General features: G+C 44.8%; 1 protein-coding gene across 1 annotated transcript; it reads right to left on the reverse strand.

The window, feature by feature from the left end:
- Positions 1-9,855: 9,855 nt before the first annotated feature.
- On the reverse strand, positions 9,856-18,765 carry LOC120927300 (gastrula zinc finger protein XlCGF7.1-like). Its single transcript, XM_040337871.1, has 2 exons — positions 18,747-18,765; positions 9,856-10,581 (listed from the first exon to the last, which is right to left on the reverse strand). Exons 1-2 carry the CDS (start codon positions 18,763-18,765, stop codon positions 9,947-9,949), a joined length of 654 nt encoding a protein of 217 aa, XP_040193805.1. The 3' UTR covers positions 9,856-9,946.
- Between the last annotated feature and the right edge of the window lie 2,653 nt (positions 18,766-21,418).

Below are 21,418 nucleotides of genomic sequence, written 5' to 3' on the forward strand. Positions count from 1 at the left end.
CACCGCGCACAGCACGGCCAGAAGCCGCAAAGATCGAGGGCGGTCCATGACGAAGGCGTTGACAGATCGATGGGATACACAGATACAGTAGAACAGTTCAGACCATTCATTGGTCCGTGGTATCCATCTGTTTCTCCTCTATTTTACCCTCCCTTCTTTTTGGCGAGGAAATCGAGGTAAACTGATTGGCTCTAGTAAGAAGCAATGCACTATTTAACCACTTAAGAACCGGACCTTTAGGCAGCTAAAGGACCTGGCCAGAGCTTTCTTTTGGTGGTATTTGATCACCTCTGTGGTTTTTATTTTTTGCGCTATAAACAAAAATAGAGCGACAATTTTGAAAAAAATGCAATAGTTTTTACTTTTTGATATAATAAATATCCCCCAAAAATATATAAAAAAATGTTTTTCCTCAGTTTAGTCCGATACGTATTCTTCTACATATTTTTGGTAAAATTTTTTACAATAAGCGCTTATGGATTGGTTTGCGCAAAATGTATAGCGTTTACAAAATAGGGGATAGTTTTATTGCATTTTTAGTAATTATTTTTTTTACTACTAATGGCGGCGATCAGCGATTTCTTTCGTGACTGCGACATTATGGCGGACACTTCGGACAATTTTGACACATTTTTGTGACCATTGTCATTAAAAATGCATTGTTTACTGTGAAAATGACAATTGCATTTTGGGAGTTAACCACAAGGGGGCGCTGAAGGGGTTAAGTGTGACCTCATCTCTGTTTCTAACTGTAGGGGGTGTGGCTGTAGGTGTGACGTCATTGATTGTGTTTCCCTATACAAGGGAACACACGATCAAAGACGGCGCCACAGTGAAGAACGGGGAAGCTGTGTTTACACTCACCTCTCCCCGTTCTTCAGCTCCGGGGATCGATCGCGGGACTCCAGCGGCGATCGGGTCCGCGGGGCCCACGGCCGCGGTCACGGAGCTACGGACCGGGTCATGTGCGCGCGACCCCACGACTGGGCTTAAAGGGCAACGTACAGGTATGTTGATGTGCCCAGCCGTGCCATTCTGCCGACGTATATCGGCGTGAAGGGGTCCTTAAGTGGTTAATCACGGCTGTTCTGACCACATATTGTTGCACAGCCATGATTGAGGCACACATTGATCTTTCAATCTAAGGTATGTAATATGGAATATATGTCTTGCTGGAAGGCGATAGACACTTTTCTCAGCTGGATTTTATGGGCCAGATTCACGTAGCTCAGCGGATCTATAGATCCGCTCGATCTACGTGATTTAAGTTCCACTCCCGCAAGTTTGAGAGGCAAGTGGCTAATTCACAAACCACTTACCTCCAAACTTGCCGCGGCGGATCCTAAATCCCCCGGCGGAATTCAAATTCCGCGGCTAGGGGGAGTGTACTATTTAAATCAGGCGCGTTCCCGCGCCGATTTAAATGCGCATGCGCCATCCGGGGAATTTCCCGGCGTGCATTGCTCCCACTGACATCACTAGGACGTCAGTGGTTTCTACGTGAGCATGACTTGCGACGCGCGTGTTTGTGAATCGGCGTACGCAAACGAAGTTAGAAAATTCAAATTCGACGCGGGAACGCCGGCTATACTTAACATTGGCTGCGCCTGATAAAAGCAGGGGTAAGTATATGACGGAAAAGGCCGCTACGGAAACGTCGTAAGAAGACTGCGTCGGGTCCGCGTACTTTCGTGAATTTGCGTATCTCGCTGATTTACATATTATTCAAGGTAAATCAGCGGGAACGCCCCCGGCACCATTTTTAAATCGAAAATAAGATCCGACAATGTAACCCATTGTAACACTGTCGGATCTCAGCCCTATCTATGCGTATCTGATTCTATGAATGAGGCGCATAGATAGGACCAGTGTAAGTCAGAGATACGATGGTGTATCTGTAGGTATCAGGAGATAATACACCGGAGTATCTCTTTGTGAATCTGGCCCTGTATCTTCATCGGAGCCATTTTATGGGAGTTCATTAGGCTTTCTCTCTGTATACCTCTCCACCTCTCTCTGTATATCTCCCTGTATACCTCTCTCTGTATATCTCTCCACCTCTCTCTGTATATCTCCCTGTATACCTCTCCACCTCTCTCTGTATACCTCTCCCCCTCTCTCTGTATATCTCTCTCTGTATATCTCCCTGTATACCTCTCCACCTCTCTTTGTATATCTCTCTGTATACCTCTCCACCTCTCTTTGTATATCTCTCTGTATACCTCTCCCCCTCTCTCTGTATACCTCTCTCCATATATCTCCCTGTATACCCCGCTCTCTCTGTATAATGAAGAAAGGTCATTTAGCGGAATGGGAATTAGCTCCCTCATAGTGAACTGTCTAGTTCCCATCCTTATACATGACCTGACCACTAGGGGGCAAAAAAGGTTATTCTGTGGGATGGGATCTAGTCAGTTCACATTGAGCAAGCAAGTTCCCATCCTCAGAATTGACTAGGTGAATCTGCAGAGTGGGAACTCGTCACAACCATGGAGAATTACATTCATTTATACTTCCTCCTGACTCACCTCTCGTCTGGAAATCCCTGTGCCTGACATCACTTCCTGTCTGTCCCCCACATCACTTCCTGTCTGTCTCCCACATCACTTCCTGTCTGTCTCCCACATCGCTTCCTGCCTGTCCCCAATATCACTTCCTGTCTGTCTCCCACATCACTTCCTGCCTGTCCCCAACATCACTTCCTGTCTGTTCCAGTTATCTTTACCTGACATCACTTCCTGACTACCATAGAGACTTCCTGTCTGGGTAGAAGTGAGATCACCACCTTGTGGAGGTTAGAGGAGCTGCAGCCCTGATAAATGTCTCATGATGTGAAGACAGCCGTGTGCTGTGTATGTACTTTATATCCTTAAACTGTAATTACAGGCAAAACTTTTTCTCTTAGTTCTGGATGGAGGGGAGACGAATTAGAACCCCTGTCAGTTTTTATATTGCTGTCTGTGCCCACATTAGGGAGATTTGCTCTCTCTATTTCTCCTGTTTACAGAGATGATGGAAAGTGATAGGCGGCACTAATGGCCACTGAAAGGAAGCACTGATGGGCTCTGATTGGCAGCACTTATGGGCACTGATAGGGAACACTGATGGGTTCTGATTGGCAGCACGTATGGGCACTAAGAGGCAGCACTGATGGGCACTGATAGGCAGCACTGATGGACACTGATTGGCAGCATTGATTGGCAATGATAGGTAGCATTGATTGGCACTGATTGGGATCATTGATTGGCACTGATAGGCAGCATTGGTTGGCAACATTGATTGGCACGGATAGGCAGCATTGGTTGGCACTGATTGTCATGGCAACATTGTTTGGCACTGATAGGCAGCATTGGTTGGCAGTGGTTGGCACTGATAGGTAGCAATGGTTGGCACTGATAGGCAGAATTGGTTGGCACTGACAGGCAGCATTGGTTGGCACTGATGGGCAGTATTGGTTGACACTGATAGGCAGCATTGGTTGGCACTCATTCGCAATGACAGGCAGTATTGGTTGACACTGATGGGCAGCATTGGTTGGCACTGGCAGGGGAGAGGGGGAATTTCACACGCAGCAGACAGTGAGGCTTGCCAGAGTCACTCGGTGTGTGAAACTGTCTGCAGTTAATAATGTAACTACTTGCAGGCAGAGAGATCACCACTCCGCCGTGATGCTGGGGATGGGCGGGACTAAGCAGCTATTAACACCAGCCAATGATTGGGCTGCTTAAGAAAGGGCCGGAGCCACAAAAATTTAGCGGCCTGCTGGTGTTTGATAGCTGTTCGGTCCCGCCCACCCCCAACATCACCGCTGAATTTTGACAGCTGATCTTTCTCTCTGCAAGCAGTGACATTATCTGACAGATCACACACTCGGCGGTTTTGACAAGTCTCACGACCTGCTGCTTGTGAAACTGTTCAACAGCGGGGGTTACACACAACATTTCGGGGCAGATCTCGGGAGACAGCACGGGTGATTAAGGTGTGCCCAGGCACACCCGGCACACCCCCTGCGCACTCCTATGAGTACACGGTGTATCTGAACATTTGAATATTGCACCATACATGATGAGTATTGAGTAGTAGTGTTTCTACCTAAGTGTTTTCTGTATTGTGTAACACAGTGGGCCCCCCACCCCTCAGGGCCAGTGTTCAGTGAACGTGTTGCACCCATGGTGGCGGGACGGCTCTTGTTCTGGGAGGATGTCATATGTCATATGCACGGCGATCGGTGGTGAGATGTGTTCCTTGGACACAGCGGATCACCAATCACGGTAAAGAGCCAATGACATAGGATCTTCACCATGTGATCAGCTTTGTCCAATCACAGCTGATCACATGCAAACATCTGTCAGTTATCAGCAATTCCTTTCCTCAGCGCTGTCACTGTCTGAAGAAACGTAAGCCAAAAAGCATTTTTTCTGTGACACAGGACATTTACATTGATAATCAGTGCAGCATATCAGTCCCGCTTATCAGTGTCCATCAGTGCCAACTCAGTGTCCACCAGTGCAGCCTATCAGTGTCCATCAGTGCCAACTCAGTGTCCACCAGTGCAGCCTGTCAGTATCCATCAGTGCAGCCTATCAAAGTGCATCAGTACCAACTCATCAGCGCCCATCAGTGCAGCCTATCAGTGTCCATCAGTGCCAACTCATCAGCGCCCATCAGTGCAGCCTTGAGGTGATTTAGTTCGCATTTGTAGCACTATACAAGTTACTCACACTATCAGAGTCTATCAGTGCAGTCTATGAGCTGGCAAAGTGGTTGTGATAGACTCACCTGGGACAGAGGCTTTTGGAGGGGACTGAATGCTAGCCTCTTGCCTTGCGATCATGGGCCCTGGCATTTGGGGGAACGGTGCTCATTGTGAGCTGTATGCCTGGGGACCCTGTGTATGCCATATTAGAGTGACTGATTCATACTGTTGGGACATACAGTGTAAGGAAATGCTAATGCCGTCACCTCCAGCCATCTGTCTGTTCTCTGTGCTAATTGACCCTGCAATTGTGTGAAGATGTCCTCTGTTTACACTTATGATAATGTGTATTGTATAGCAGGTGAGCGAGGAGACGTGACGTCTACCCTGAAAGGTCATATCTATGAGTCACCTAGTCTGGGTAAATGATTAGTTAATTAGCTCATGTTAATTTATGTTCTGGTTACCTCCTCTTTAACTGTATATAAGGTTGTATTCTTGGTTCTAATAAACACTCCATGTTCAGCAGACAAACAAGTTTCGTCTCGTTGTGTGCTTGTGAGCAGTTGGAATATCTGATATCTATATCCAGACTGATAAGAAGGGGTATATGACGGAAGCACACAAGCGGAGTGTGGGACGATCCGTTACAGTGGTGCCCGAGCCTCTTATTCCATCTTGCAGCACGGGTGATGAGCGGGGACTTGTGCTGTGCAGAATACATTTTGGCCAAAATTTATGAAGAAATTCGATTTTTTTTTGTTAGATATTTTTTATACACGTGGCAGAAAGTAAAATGTTTCTATTTTTCAAAATGTTCTGTCTTTTTTTATATATAATAAAAACCCCAGTGGTGATCAATCTTCTAGATTGTAAGCTCTAACGAGCAGGGCCCTCTGATCCCTCCTGTATTGTACTGTATTGTAACTGTACTGTCTGCCCCATGTTGTAAAGCGCTGCACAAACTGTTGGCGCCATATAAATCCTGTATAATAATACAAATAATAACCACCAAAAGAAAGTTGGCCTGGTCCTGAAGGAGGGAAAACCCTCCAGAGCTGAGGTGGTTTACACAGTGATTTCCTATGATGGTTAGCTCCATCTAGTGGACATAATAATTTATTTTTTAAAGGCCCCAATCAGTAAAATTACAACAATACCGCACTATGGCCACTAGAGGGAGCCAATGATCATAGGAAGTCACTGTATGAAATAAAATATGGACAACATTCATCACAGCTGGGTGAATTCTTGTCATTTTCATTCAACAATTAAAAAAAAAAAGTGCAAAGCTTACATCACAAAATTTATCAACGAAAGGTAATGATTCCATTTTTCTATTTCAATGTTTTTTATTGGAAGTTCTCTTATTGAACAATCAGTTACAAAATACAAAGTGTTACAAATCACAAGTGACATTGTCCATCCTTGTGTAGATAGACATATCACATTGACATGGAAGTGTACTACATCCATATACTAGTAAGGGGATCATATCCCATCTGTACAAATCCTATACACTCTATTGTAACCACTTCCAAGAATATGACATCAAAGAACCATCAACTGAGAACAAAGAGAGTAAAGAAAACAAATATAATAAAGATAAAACCCGCTTGCCAAGGAGTAGCCAATGACGTAGGCGGGGTCTGACGTACGAGGGGGTGGGGTCAACCGTCACATCATAAGGTAAGCCCCAGCTTTCCAAGTTTGCTGGGGAATAGCCAATGACGTACTGTAGGTGGGACCCCGTCATTGGCTATCAACAAAAGGTTGATAGGTTGGCTAGACTGGACTGATCCTGAAGACCACCATCATTGGGACTTTGAGTGAGGTGTAACACGCATGGCCGCTGAATACAAGGTACCCCATTCTAAAATGTAAAAACGATTCTAATAATGTTACATCATGCAGCAGATTCCATACACGTAGGACACCCAACATTGGAGGTGATTTATTCTTCCAAAGTAAATACACCTTTGTACACTGGTACTGACTAGTATTCCAATGTTTCTCACCTCCCTCACTCAGCTAATGAGACCCTAGTGCCGATGGAGAGGGGCAGGGAAGGGCAAACAAGGATGCTGTGCAGGAACCCGACTTTCTCCTTATCAACCAATGACATCATCCCTGGTACAAAGGATGTTGGTGGCTAGAAGGTCATAATGGTGCACAATGAAAACCTGTGGCTTTGTGTAGCTAAAAGGCAAGCTTAGTCCACCTGTTGGCTTGTATACCATTTTTTAGGCATTTTGCTAAGGCACCCCTGAAGAATCCTGAAGACCCCCCCCCCTCCCCCGGGGGGGTTCCTGGGCACCCTGGATGAAAAAGTCTGCTCTAAACTGATGATGACGCCTCAGCTATGAGCAATTCTTGGATACTAAAGATTGGTGACATTCCACAGAAACACACCATTTTATTTTTTTGTTCAATAAATTCTTTATTACAATTTTACTATTAACAAGATTGTAGTCAGAATGTAAGGAAACAGTAAAGGTAGAAAATCCACAGGTCAGGAAAATAACTTGTCTGGAATGTGGAGGCGGAGTCATTATTAATGTGTGTACAATACAATACACAACGTGTTACATTATAACAACAAAGAATTGTAGAAAAGGTTAAAACACAGAAAACGGGGAAAAGGTAGAACATAAACCCGGATAGTAAAGGGGTTGTAAAGGTACAATTTTATTTCCCTAAATATCTTCCTTTCCCTTAGTGCAGTCCTCCTTCACTTACCTCATCCTTCCATTTTGCTTTTACATGTCCTTATTTCTTCTGAGAAATCCTCACTTCCTGTTCTTCTGTCTGTAACTCCACACAGTAATGCGAGGCTTTCTCCCTGGTGTGGAGTGTCGGGCTCGCCCCCTCCCTTGGACTACAGGAGAGTCCGGACCCCACTAACACACAGCTTTTTTTCTCTATCTGCAACGTAGAGAGCGTCCTGACTCTCCTGTAGTCCAAGGGAGGGGCGAGCACGACACTCCACACCAGGGAGAAAGCCTTGCATTACTGTGTGGAGTTACAGACAAAAGAACATGAAGTGAGGATTTTTTAGAAGAAATAAGGACATTTAAAAGCAAAATGGAAGGATGAGGTAAGTGAAGGAAGCTATTTGGGGAAAAAAATTGTACCTTTACAACCCCTTTAAGGTGAAATTTGTGTATGAGGAAAACCTCAACAATTACCACCAAGTATTCATCCAGCTGAGACAAATAAGGAGATCTTTTTTTATTGTAATTAGCTCAGTGATTTCCTATGATTGTCAGCTCCATCTAGTGGCCATAATGAGGTATGTATCTTAAAATGCCCCTATCAGTAACAATAGTGCAATACTGCATTATGGCCACTAGATGAAGGCAATGGTCATAGGAAATCACTGTACGAAATAATAAAAATGGCCACAATTCATCAGAGCTGGGTGAATACTTTACTTGCCTGAGGAAGAGGTCCTGCGTGGCCTCGAAACGTTGCACTTCTTGTGATGCTTTCTTTGCATTAAAACTTTCGGACATTATATACGATCCGTGGTGTGCTGGCGAATATGTTCATCTGGGTGAACACTTGTCACATTTGTTCAACTTTTTTAAATAGACCACTAAGGCCCAGATTCAGATACAAATGTGTATCTTTATGCGGGCGTAGCGTATCTCCTATACGCTACGCCGCCGTAACTTTGTGAGTCGCGTATGGTATTCAAAAAGATTCTGTGCCCGAAGTTACGGCGGCGTAGTGTATAAGGGCCGGCGTATGCCCGCCTAATTCAAATGTTGAAGATGTGGGCGTGTTTTATTTAAATTATGTGTGACCCCACGTAATTTACGTTTCTAACAAATGGCGCATGAGCCGTCCGTGAATGTATACCAGTGCGCATGCTCCAAATTACGCCGCAATAGTTGATGCTTTTGACGTGAACGTAACTTAAGCACAGCCCTATTCGTGAACGACTTACGCAAACGACGTAATCAACGGAAAATTCGACGCTGGCCCGACGTCCATACTTAACATTGCGTACGCCTCATATAGCAGGGGTAACTTTACGCCAGAAAAAGGCTTACGTAAACAACGAAAAAAAATGCGCCGGGCGCACGTACGTTTCTGAATCGGCGTATCTAGGTCATTTGCATATTCTACGAGGAAATCTATGGAAGCGCCCCTAGCGGCCAGCGTAAAATTGCACACAATTATACGCCGGCGTATGCTAGTTACGTCGCCGGAGGAAGCCTATTTTTTAAGCGTATCTGCCTTTGAGAATCAGCTTAAGGATACGACGGCGCAATTTTTAAATTACGGCGGTGTATCTGGAGATACGCCGACGTAAGCTCTTTCTGAATCCAGGCCTAAGTGTTTGCAAAGCTTACTTTACAAAATGTACCAACAAAAGGTACTAGGTAGTGACACCATTTTTATACTGCTATCAATGGCCAACACAGTGCAACACTTCATCCATGTCTTTGGTGATCTCCTTATGTACTGCTTCTTATATGTTTGAAGATCAGCCATGGAGTATATCTGAGGTGTATATCAGGGTGTGCTTCTTCCCCACATGAGAGCTGTGATGTCCAGCAACATTCATATTAGACATTTCCCACACTGAAGGCACTAATACACCTTAATGCCGCGTACACACGACCGTTTTTTGGGTTTTCAAAAATGACGTTTTTAAGGGTCTAGAAAAAACGAAGTTTTTTTCAACCCGATCATTAAAACGGCTTTGCCCACACACGATCATGAAAAAAAAATGCTCTAGCAAAGTGCGGTGATGTACAACACGTATGACGGCACTATAAAGGGGAAGTTCCATGCGAATGGCGCTACCCTTTAGGCTGCTTTAGCTGATTTTGTGATAGTAAAAGACGATTCGCGCTTTTCAGGCCTGTTACAGCGTGATGAATGTGCGATCTCCATTACGAACGCTAGTTTTACCAGAACAAGCGCTCCTGTCTCATAACTTGCTTCTGAGCATGCACGTTTTTTTTCACGTCGTTAAAGCCCACACACGACCATTTTTTACAACCTTAAAAACAACCACGTTAAATCGAGCATGTTCGAAATTTTTAATGCCCAGTTTTTAGATCGTGAAAAATGCTCTGGAGCCCACACACAATCGTTTTTAATGACTTTAAAAAAAACGTAATTTTTTAGAACCCGAAAAACGGTCGTGTGTACGCGGCATTAGGGTTGGGTTGGACCCTGATGTACAGGAAGATAGGACTTTGGTGATGAACATTTCCCTTACTCAGGACAGGACTATGACTTCTCCCCCGTGTGAGATCTCTGATGTCTGTAAAGATTGGACTTCTGTGAAAAACATTTCCCACATTTAGGACAGGAATACGGCTTCTCCCCCGTGTGAGATCTCTGATGTGTGTAAAGATTGGACTTCTGTGAAAAACACTTCCCGCACTCAGGACAGGAATACGGCTTCTCCCCCGTGTGAGATCTCTGATGTGTGTAAAGATCAGACTTCTGTGAAAAACATTTCCCGCACTCAGGACAGGAATACGGCTTCTCCCCCGTGTGAGATCTCTGATGTGTATAAAGATCAGACTTCAGAGAAAAACATTTCCCACACTCAGGACAGGAATACGGCTTCTCCCCTGTGTGAGATCTCTGATGTGTGTAAAGATCAGACTTCTGTGAAAAACATTTCCCGCACTCAGGACAGGAATACGGCTTCTCCCCTGTGTGAGATCTCTGATGTGTGTAAAGATTGGACTTCCTTGAAAAACATTTCCCGCACTCAGGACAGGAATACGGCTTCTCTTCTGTGTGAGATCTTATATGCCTATCAAGATAACATTTAAAATTGAAACACTTCCCGCACTCAGAACAGGAAAACCTTTTCTCTGTTGGAAGGACGGCACCGTCCCTCACAGTCTGAGGTTCCTCAGGATAAGAGGAATACGATGGTCCGGCACCATCCCGCACAGTCTGAGGTTCCTCAGGATAAGAGGAATACGATGGTCCGGCACCGTCCCTCACAGTCTGAGGTTCCTCAGGATAAGAGGAATACGATGGTCCGGCACTGTCCTGCACAGTCTGAGGTTCCTCAGGATAAGAGGAAGACAATGGTCCGGCACCGTCCCTCACAGTCTGAGGTTCCTCAGGATAAGAGGAAGACGATGGTCCGGCACTGTCCCTCACAGTCTGAGGTTCCTCAGGATAAGAGGAATACGATGGTCCGGCACCATCCCGCACAGTCTGAGGTTCCTCAGGATAAGAGGAATACGATGGTCCGGCACCGTCCCGCACAGTCTGAGGTTCCTCAGGATAAGAGGAAGACGATGGTCCGGCACCGTCCCGCACAGTCTGAGGTTCCTCAGGATAAGAGGAATACGATGGTCCGGCACCGTCCCTCACAGTCTGAGGTCCCTCAGGATAAGAGGAAGACGATGGTCCGGCACCGTCCCGCACAGTCTGAGGTTCCTCAGGATAAGAGGAAGACGATGGTCCATCTACACTGTGTGGTGCCGGATGGACATTTGATGTAGTCGGGTTTTCTCCTGGACTATACTGTGTGATGTCCTCATCTTCTACTTCACAGTCTGGAGACAAAGTGAGACAATCCTCTGAGGTTTTCCTCATCTCCCGTCCATCTACTAAAATAGAAATACAAAGATTATTACTAGACATGAGCAGATTGGTTCCCCTACACCAGGACTCCGCCCACATCAGGCAGCTTTGTCTCTAAGGATCTTACAATTCCCCCCTCAAGGTAACTAGTAAATGGGTCCTCTGATCTCCTACCAGATCATTTCTTTATTCATGGACCTTAGTCAGAGAGTGAGGACACAACGGGAACTGTCTTTTATAGGAGTGAGAGTGATGAGGGGATTATAGGATGAGTGTCCCCTCCCCCTCTATCACTGATTGTGATCTTCCCAACTCAAGAAGTTCTGCACTCCCTGATCTAGTCATGAATAACAGCGGGGCTGAGCCCCACCAGAGGTCAGAGATTGAGGATGTGGGAAGAACAACCAAGATGAAGACTGGACTGATCCTGAAGACCACCATCATTGGGTTATTGACTCCTCCCTCTTTATCACTTTGTTTGAAGGTTCCAAAGTTTGAGGATGTTATCACATTATTATCAACATGTGAAAATTGTCTTTTCAAAATGGTCGCTCTTTTTTTGTTTATAGCGTAAAAAATTTAAACCGCAGAAGTGATCAAATACCACCAAAAGAAAGCTCTATTTGTGGAGGGAAAAAAAAGGACATCATTTTATTTTGGGTACAACGCCGCACGACCGCGCAAATGCCGTATCGCCAAAAATGGCCTTTCCGGGACTGAAGTGGTTAAAGTTCCAACATTTCTTTTTCTTCTTAAGATTTCATGTTGGTAATATATTCGGGTCATATGTGCAATGGCATGACAGCCGATAGAGCTTACAGTTTATTTGTTGTTGTTTTTATTATATTTTACATTTGCACTTCTGTTTGTCAAAAAGCAATATTTTTGTTTGTTTATGAAACTCGGTTTTATTTCTAAAGACGTTCTATATCACAAGGGCTAAATCTGTAGTGCGTGTTCAATCCTTCATACCAGAAATAAGAACATCGGATTGGATTGTTACTCCAGGAGTATATCATGAGTTTGGCAATTCTAGAGAAAGGTCTAAATAATGCATTACAAATTACCGAAAAAAAAAAAAAAAACATTACATTTTCATCGACTAAAACGTACTGCAGATTTTAGTTGAGTAAATACAACGAAAACTAAAACAATTCAGATGACTAAAATACAACTAAAACAATATAAAATTTGGCGTCAAAATTAAAATCGCAGAGGAGATACACTGTGCGTGTCTAATGATGTGTGTGACAGATATTTCTATGTAATAAAGTGAGAGATGTTATAGATTAGGGACGACCCCCCCCCCCCCCCCCCCGTTTGGTTTGCACCAGAACCTGCGAACAGACCAAAAGTTTGTGTGAACTTTAGAACCCCATTAAAGTCTATGGGACTCGAACGTTTGAAATCTAAAGTGCTCATTTTAAAGGCTAATATGCAAGTTATTGTCCTAAAAAGTGTTTGGGGACCCGGGTCCTGCCCCAGGGGACATGTATCAATGCAAACATTTTTTTTCCGGGAGCAGTGATTTTAAATTACTTTTTATCCTTCAGAAATTACACTTTGTGCAGGGACAGTTCTAAGCACAGGAAACATGCGCTGCTTTACAGGCATACTATAGACACCCCCCTAGGTACGAAATTTAAAGGAATATTTCACTTTTATTGTTTCACTTTAAGCATTATTAAAATCACTGCTCCCGAAAAAACTGACGTTTTTTTAAAACTTTTTTTGCATTGATACATGTCCCCTGGGGCAGGACCCGGGTCCCCAAACACTTTGTATGACAATAACTTGTATATAAGCCTTTAGAATTAGCACTTTAGATTTCTCCCATAGACTCTTTCCAGGGTGTTCTGCGGCTTTCCGAACTTGCCGCGAACACCCCAAATTGTTCGCTGTTCGCTGAACAGGCAATGTTCCAGTCGAACATGAGTTAGACTCGAACTCGAAGCTCATCCCTATTATAGATCTATACTATGTGGAGAGTTCTTCTTGTCTTAGGTCTGAGACTATACAGACATATCCCTCCACCCGGCACTGCCAGCAAACATCAGAACTAGTAACCCCGGGAGAATTCCTCTGTCACAGATCTCGCTAGATCCGGGTATGGGACACAATGTAAGACTCATACCCCAGATGACTAAGACAAGCAATGCCTATGGAGAAAATCAACATTTTACTACCAGCTGAACCCCAGAATCTCCATAAATCCATCCTAGAGACATGAACTGTGTCTGCAGCACAGAGAAGGAAGATTATCCGAGAGAAATACAGGAATACAGGACGGGGAACACAGCTCAGGAAAGTGACCAGGGGATTACAGGCTGATATCACCCAGTCCCCGCCCTACTCTGGACCAATCAGTGAGCAGTATGGGTAGAGGAATGGATTTAGTGTTAATGACCCACCTGTGCTGATCTCTGTAGGAGTGTCCTCCTCTATAAATGTCCCCGTTATTCCATCCTCCTCCATAGACTGCTGATCATCCCTCACATACGTCTCTTCTTCTTCTGATTTCACCTCAAATTCTATATCGATTGGATCTCCACTCTACACCAAGAAAATCCGAGAAAAGATCGTCTGTAAAACATAAGCTTTAACCCCTTCCCGCCTTATGGTAAAACAAATGTTAATGCCTAAGCACAGTTTTGCAACTTTGACATGTGCTAGTAAAACCGTACATATCATCATAACGACTTTGTGTATCCAGGTGGATTATACCGCGTTGTTTTTAGGGCAAATTGGGATTTCATTGGGCGGTAAATAGTTATGGATATCTCCTGATTTTTTTATTACCCAAAAAAGTAAAAAAAATTACTTTATTTTTTTAAATGTAGCTGTATGTTTCTTGATACTACCATAACTTTCCACCAAAGAGCAACACAAAATAAATGTTCCTGCTCCTGACGATCGCAGCGATGTCACATATGTGTATGTTAGTTGTTGTTTGTACCCGTAGTACAGCCCAGAAACAATACTGCGCATTTTACTTTTTTTTATCCTAACTAAAACACACTGACACTAATACTAATTACAAAAATATATATTTCTTTAACCCCTTCAATACCAGGCTTTTATACCACCTCCATACCGGGCCTATTCTGGCACTTCTCTCCTACATGTACAAATCATCATTCTTTTGCTAGAAAATTACTCAGAACCCCCAAACATTATATATGTTTTTTTTATCAGACACCCTAGGGAATAAAATGGCGGTCATTGCAAATTTTTATCTTGCACGGTATTTGCGCAATCATTTTTCAAACGCCTTTTTTGGGGAAAAAAATGGTTTCATGAATTAAAAAATAACAAAACAGTAAAGCTCAATTTCTTTGTAAAATATGAAAGATGATATTACGCCAAGTAAATAGATACCTAACATGTCACGCTTAATAATTGCGCACACTTATGGAATGGCGTCAAACTTCCGTACATAAAAATCTCCATAGGCGATGCTTTGTTATTTTTTACAGGTTACCAGTTTAGAGTTACAGAGGAGGTCTAGTGCTAGAATTGTTGCACACGCTCTAACGCACGCGGCGATACCTCACATATGTGGTTTGACCAACGTTAACATATGTGGACGGAACTTACGTGTACGTTAACTTCTGAGCGCAAGCTACCGGGGACAGGGGCGTTTTAATTTTTTTATTATTATTATTATTTTTTACTTTTTTTTAAATAATTTTTTTTATCACTTTTATTCCTATTACAAGGAATGTAAACATCCCTTGTAATAGGAATAGTGTGTGACAGGTCCTCTTTATGAAGAGATGCGGGGGGGTCAATAAGACTCCACATCTCCCCTCCAGGCTGGAAAGCATGAGATCGTGAAATTTTTTTTATCGGTCTCATGCTTACTAGCCGCAATCGCGCCCGGGCCTCCGACGGTCATAGAGATGACTGGTGACCATCTGGTCACCAGTCATCTGTACGCTTCCCTTCCGGCGCCGGACGATTCATTCTCTGGGCCCCCAATTGCACGGGAGAGCCTGGAGAAGCTCCCCTCCCACCAGCTATAAGAACGATCAAGCGGGGGAGGTGCCGCTATGATCGTTCTTATCGTGAACATAATCGCCGGCAGAAGAGAAGGATATCTGAGTAGCTGCACCCATCATTCAGATATCATCGCACAAAGCCCAGGACGTCATATGACGTCCACCCAGGATGGGAGATCCCCTCTGTGGACGTCACATGACTATGGCTGGGTAATGAAGTGGTTAAATCTGCACAAAAAAAATACTGACCTAAACACTAACCCTGGCACTGACCTTTATTATTATTCATTTTTATTTTACACACAGTTTTTTTTTTTGGTCTCTGCAAGGAGAGAGAGATACAATGCATTTCTCTCCTCCATTCAAAGAGAGAAAACACGGGGGCGGGCGTCACAGCGATCAGGTGACCCAGAACCAGGAGTTCCAGGACCCAATCATTAGTACAAGACCTGGGGCTGACGGTGAGACCTTGCAGTACGCTCCCAGCACAAAGACACATACCCATATATGAAGCCCTATGGAAAAACACCCAGTCCGGTGGGGCTTCATATATGCGCACGCTCAGCGGGAAGGGGTTAATAATGTGACATCACATATATAAAATCCTCACATCCCCTCCACGAGTCCATGTTCTAGATGCTCCACCCCACCAACCTTGTAACAGTGAGGGATGGTGTGATCTTCCTGTGTGGAATCCCGGGAATACAGAGGACGGGGACATCTCTCTGGTGGGGTCCAATTACTGGAATCATCTGTAGGAAACACACACACTGACTGGATCCATTGTTTCTCTGTGTTTATCAGATGATGGGGGATCTAGGTGGAGCTTCCATACTACTCTCTGAATATATTATGGGTCACCTGTGCTATTCTCTGTAGAAGTGTCCTCCTCTATGAATGTCCTCGTCATTCCAGCCTCCTCCGTATATTGCTGATCATCCCTCACATACGTCTCTTCTACTTCACCCTCAACTTTCATGTTCATCAGATCTTCACCCTAAACCAAGAAAATATCTTGTAGAATCCATACACCACCTCCACAAGTCATTTTCATGTTCTAGATGCTTCATCCCACCAACCTGATTTTCCTGTGTGGAATCCCGGGAATACAGAGGACGGGGACATCTCTCTGGTGGGTTCCCATTACTGGATCCATCTGTAGGAAACACACACACTGACTGGATCCATTGTTTCTATGTGTTTATCAGATGATGGGGGATCTAGGTGGAGCCTCCGTACTGCTCTCTCCTTTACAATAAAGTCTCCTCTTAACCGGTGATGTGAGGGGCGGCTGATTGTCCATCATGACGTCCTTGTAGAGATCCTTGTGTCCTTCTAAATACTCCCACTCCTCCATGGAGAAATAGACAGTGACATCCTGACACCTTATAGGAACCTGACACACACAATGATACAGTCACCATCCAGACACACCCCTTGTCTGTTACTGGATAATGTCCCAGAATTCCCAGAATCCTCCTCACCTCTCCTGTCAGCAGCTCCATCATCTTCTTGGTGACTTCTAGAATCTTCTCCATGTTGTGTCTCTCAGGATTTAGGGAGTCACATGGAGGCACTGTGATGGTCATGTGATCACCCGACTTCACAAGAGGAAATCTCTGTATTGGGGAACCAATAGGAATATCGTGTTAGAATCCCAGAATCCTCCTCACCTCTCCGGTCAGGTCTGTGTTTTATTAATAGAGATAAGAGTGATGTCATGTGACCTCCCAGAATCCTCCTCACCTCTCCGGTCAGGTCTGTGTTTTATTACTAGAGATAAGAGTGATGTCATGTGACCTCCCAGAATCCTCCTCACCTCTCCCGTCAGGTCTGTGTTTTATTAATAGAGATAAGAGTGATGTCATGTGACCTCCCAGAATCCTCCTCACCTCTCCGGTCAGGTCTGTGTTTTATGAATAGAGATAAGAGTGATGTCATGTGACCTCCCAGAATCCTCCTCACCTCTCCGGTCAGGTCTGTGTTTTATTATTAGAGATAAGAGTGATGTCATATGACCTCCCAGAATCCTCCTCACCTCTCCGGTCAGGTCTGTGTTTTATTAATAGAGATAAGAGCGATGTCATGTGACCTCCCAGAATCCTCCTCACCTCTCCGGTCAGGTCTGTGTAATATTAATAGAGATAAGAGTGATGTCATGTGACCTCCCAGAATCCTCCTCACCTCTCCAGTCAGCAGGTGGATGATCTCCAGGGTGAGATTTAAAATCCTCTTAGTCATGTGACTCCGGTCCTCCTCCATCCTCATTGGTGACTGGTATCCCTGTGGACCAATAATTGATAACAGGGAATTATCTGGACTGTACTGGTTGTACAATATTAGAATGGGGATCTATGGGGGGTAATATGAGGGTTTCTATCATGTAAGAAAAAAGAAAGAGGATTTGGGACTTTATATGAGGACATTGGATTGTACCTCCATCCCCGATAATTGAGATATATAGGAGCAAGGTCTGAGACTTTATATGAAACATGCAGTCAGGGAGGCAACACAACACAATGATGTCTGGTAGGTAAAACATTATAATAACCGCCATATATCTTGCATAATAACAAACCTTCCAATTTAATAAAATACAGAAACATTTTATTCCATATAATAGTAATATAGTGACATATTGGCATAGCAACATATTGGTTTAACAATGGTAACATCATAAAAACGCCAGACTCATTGTGCTTGTCTCCACAGTATAAAACATATACTAATACAAAATGTATTCCATATATGATGTGTACAACCAAAACATCATAATAAGATAGCATAATAATCCATAATAATAATGTCAGACACATAACCCATGTTTCTTTTTCGTACATCACGGGACACAGAGCTGCATAGTAATAACTATGTGGGTTATAGGTCTACCTTCAGGTGATAGACACTGGCACATCCAAGACAGGAAGTCCCCTCCCCTATATAACCCCTCCCATGCCGGGAGTACCTCAGTTTTTCCGCCAGTGTCTAAGTTGTTGGTCACGGTTAAGATGTGTTATGAAGAGCTCTGCTGGAAAGATCCTTCCACCCTGCCACCCTGGCTTTGGCCACTTATGGCTCTCCGTTTTTTCCACCCTGTCATGGCTAAGCGCTGAATTGCAGTGTGAAACGCGTCGGCCATTCTGTACTTGTTGTTTGCAGTGTCTGCATGTGCTTTTGACAATAAAAGACCAACTTTATTTTAAAGTCATTTTGGAGTGCGGCTATCCAGAGTTTTTTTTCGTCTATGTGCTATTATCAGCATTGCCGGCACCCTGGTGGTTCAACAACCCTTGATGATCTACGAGGCTCACCTGGAGCGGTGAAAGAATTGTCTGAGTTACAGGATTGCCCTGTCAGGATTCAATCCGACCATGCCACTGCAGTGGCCTATATCAATCACCAAGGGGGCACCAGGAGTCACGCAGCCCAGAGGGAGGTGAACAAGGTCCTGGCCTGGGCAGAGAAGCATGTACCTTGCATATCTGCAGTCATTATTCCAGGAATAGAGAATTGGCAGGTGGACTTCTTAAGTCGCCAGCAGTTGTTTCTGGGGGAGTGGTCTCTTCAACCCGACATTTTTCTAGCCATATGTCAAAGATGGGGGACCCTGGACATAGATCTGATGGTGTCCAGGTTCAACAAGAAAGTGAACAACTTTGTGTCACAAACAAGTGACCCACTCGCTCATGGCAGGGCTCGACAAATCCTGGTCGCCATGGCGACTAGAAATAGCGTCCTGGCGAGTGGGGTCTTGGCTGGGAAGGTGGACATGGGCAAAAAAAATGTTTTGTTCCATAGGACCAGCGCTCTGAGGACTAGGCCACTAGAACATCCTGCATCTGCCGCTCGCGGCCTTTTCCCAGGATCGCTGCGGGCAGGATGTTTTAGGCAAGGCCGCGGCTTCGACCTAGTCCGCAGAGCGCCGGTCATACGTTTTTAAATGGGGCCGCGACTTCGGCCTAGTCCGCGGTCTTTTCCCAGGATCGCGCGGACTAGGCCGAAGCCGCGGCCTCGCCTAAAAACTTAGGACCGGCGCCCTGCGGACTAGGCCGAAGCCGCGGCCTCACCTAAAACATCCTGCCCGCAGCTCGCCACGATCCTGGGAAAAGGCCGCGAGCGGCATCAGGCCGGATGCTGCTCGCGCCCTTTTCCCAGGATCGCGGTGAGCTGCGGGCAGGATGTTTTAGGCGAGGCCGCGGCTTTGGCCTAGTCCGCAGAGCACGGTCCTATGGAATACAATTAAGAAAAAAAGTTGTTTCTAAAAAAAAAAAAAAAAACGGTAGTACCAAGAGTTAATGCAAAGGCATTCGGAACTCAGCAACCCTACTTAGCAGTGCATGCATAAAAATATCACCACCCCAGTACCAGAATTAGACATTTAATGTAAAATATATAATAAAAAATCTTTGAACAGTATTAATTCCAAGGGTGCCTTCTACAATCCTCCTAAGTCAGAATTAAAATGCATTTATATATACTACAGTCTCAAAGCTCCTTTTTCTTAGTTGTACTGCAATGTCTTCTGCCCTGGCACAGCATGCATACTCACTGTTAACCATCCTCTGACAATTAAGAGTTCTACCCGGCGACAAACTTTTACCCTTTAAAATCTCCATAGGCGACGTTTAAAAAATTCTACAGGTTGCATGTTTTGAGTTACAGAGGAGGTCTAGGGCTAGAATTATTGCTCTCGCTCTACCAATCGCGGCGATACCTCACGTGTGGTTTGAATACCGTTTACATATGCGGGCGCTGCTCACGTATGCGTTTGCTTCTGCGCGCGAGCTCGGTATTATAAAATGAAATAGTTCAACTCGCCATAATGCAGAATCAGTGGGAGCCCTGAGCGTGTCACTTGCCACGTCATCTACCATTATAAGCAGCTTGTCACTTGCCACGCTGCCTGCCACCAGATAAGGAATGTCTCTTGCTACATCGCCTGCCACCAGATGAAAGTCACTTGCCATGTCTCCTGCCACCAGATGACGAATGCCACTTGTCATGCTGCCTGCCACCAGATGAATGCCACTTGTCACATCGCCCGCCACCAGATGAATGTCACTTGCCACGTCGCTTGCCACCAGATGAGGATTGCCACGCTGCCTGCCACCAGATGAGGAATGTCACTTGCCACGCTGCCTGCCACCAGATGAATGCCACTTGCCATGTCACCTGCCACCAGATGAATGTCACTTGCCACGTCGCTTGCCACCAGATGAGGATTGCCACGCTGCCTGCCACCAGATGAGGAATGTCACTTGCCACGCTGCCTGCCACCAGATGAGGAATGCCACTTGCCATGCTGCCTGCCACTTGACACACTGCTTGCCACCAGATGAATGCCACTTGCCATGCTGCCTGCCACCAGATGAATGCCGTTTTTCACATGCGCCGTCCGTGGAATATCCCAGTGTGCATTGCTCCAAAGTACGCTGCAAGGACGTATTGGTTTCGACGTGAACGTAAATTACGTCCAGCCCCATTCACGGATGACTTACGCAAACGACGTAAAATATTTAAAATTTGACGCGGGAACGATGTCCATACTTAACATTGGTACGCCGCATGTACGCCTCATATAGCAGGGGTAACTTTACGCCGGGAAAAGCCTAACGTAAACGGTGTATCTGTACTGCGTCGGCCGGGCGTACGCTCGTGAATTTGCTATTCTAGCTGATTTACATATTTCTAGGCGTAAATCAGCGTACACGCCCCTAGCGGCCAGCGTAAATATGCAGTTAAGATCCGACGGCGTAATGAGACTTAGGCCGGTTGGATCTAATAGAAATCTATGCGTAACTGATTCTATGAATCAGGCGCATAGATACGACCGCCCAGACTCAGAGATACGACGGCGTATCTGGAGATACGCCGTCGTATCTCCTTTGTGAATCTGGGCCAGTGTGTTTGGACAATTGAACGGGCAATTTTTTATGCTGATTATTGAGAAGTACGTTGTAGTATTCTTAGTTTAATTCAAATTTCTTGCACATCACTAATGCCATAATTGAAGAGGAGGTGTACTGTAGTACACGGTGTATCTGAACGTTTGAATATTGTCCCATACATGATGAGTATTAAGTCGTAATATTTTTACCTAAGTGCTTTCTGTCTTGTGTGACTCACAATTTATATGATATATATG

Source organism: Rana temporaria, chromosome 2 (assembly GCF_905171775.1).
Source record: "Rana temporaria chromosome 2, aRanTem1.1, whole genome shotgun sequence".
Lineage (NCBI taxonomy): Eukaryota > Metazoa > Chordata > Amphibia > Anura > Ranidae > Rana > Rana temporaria.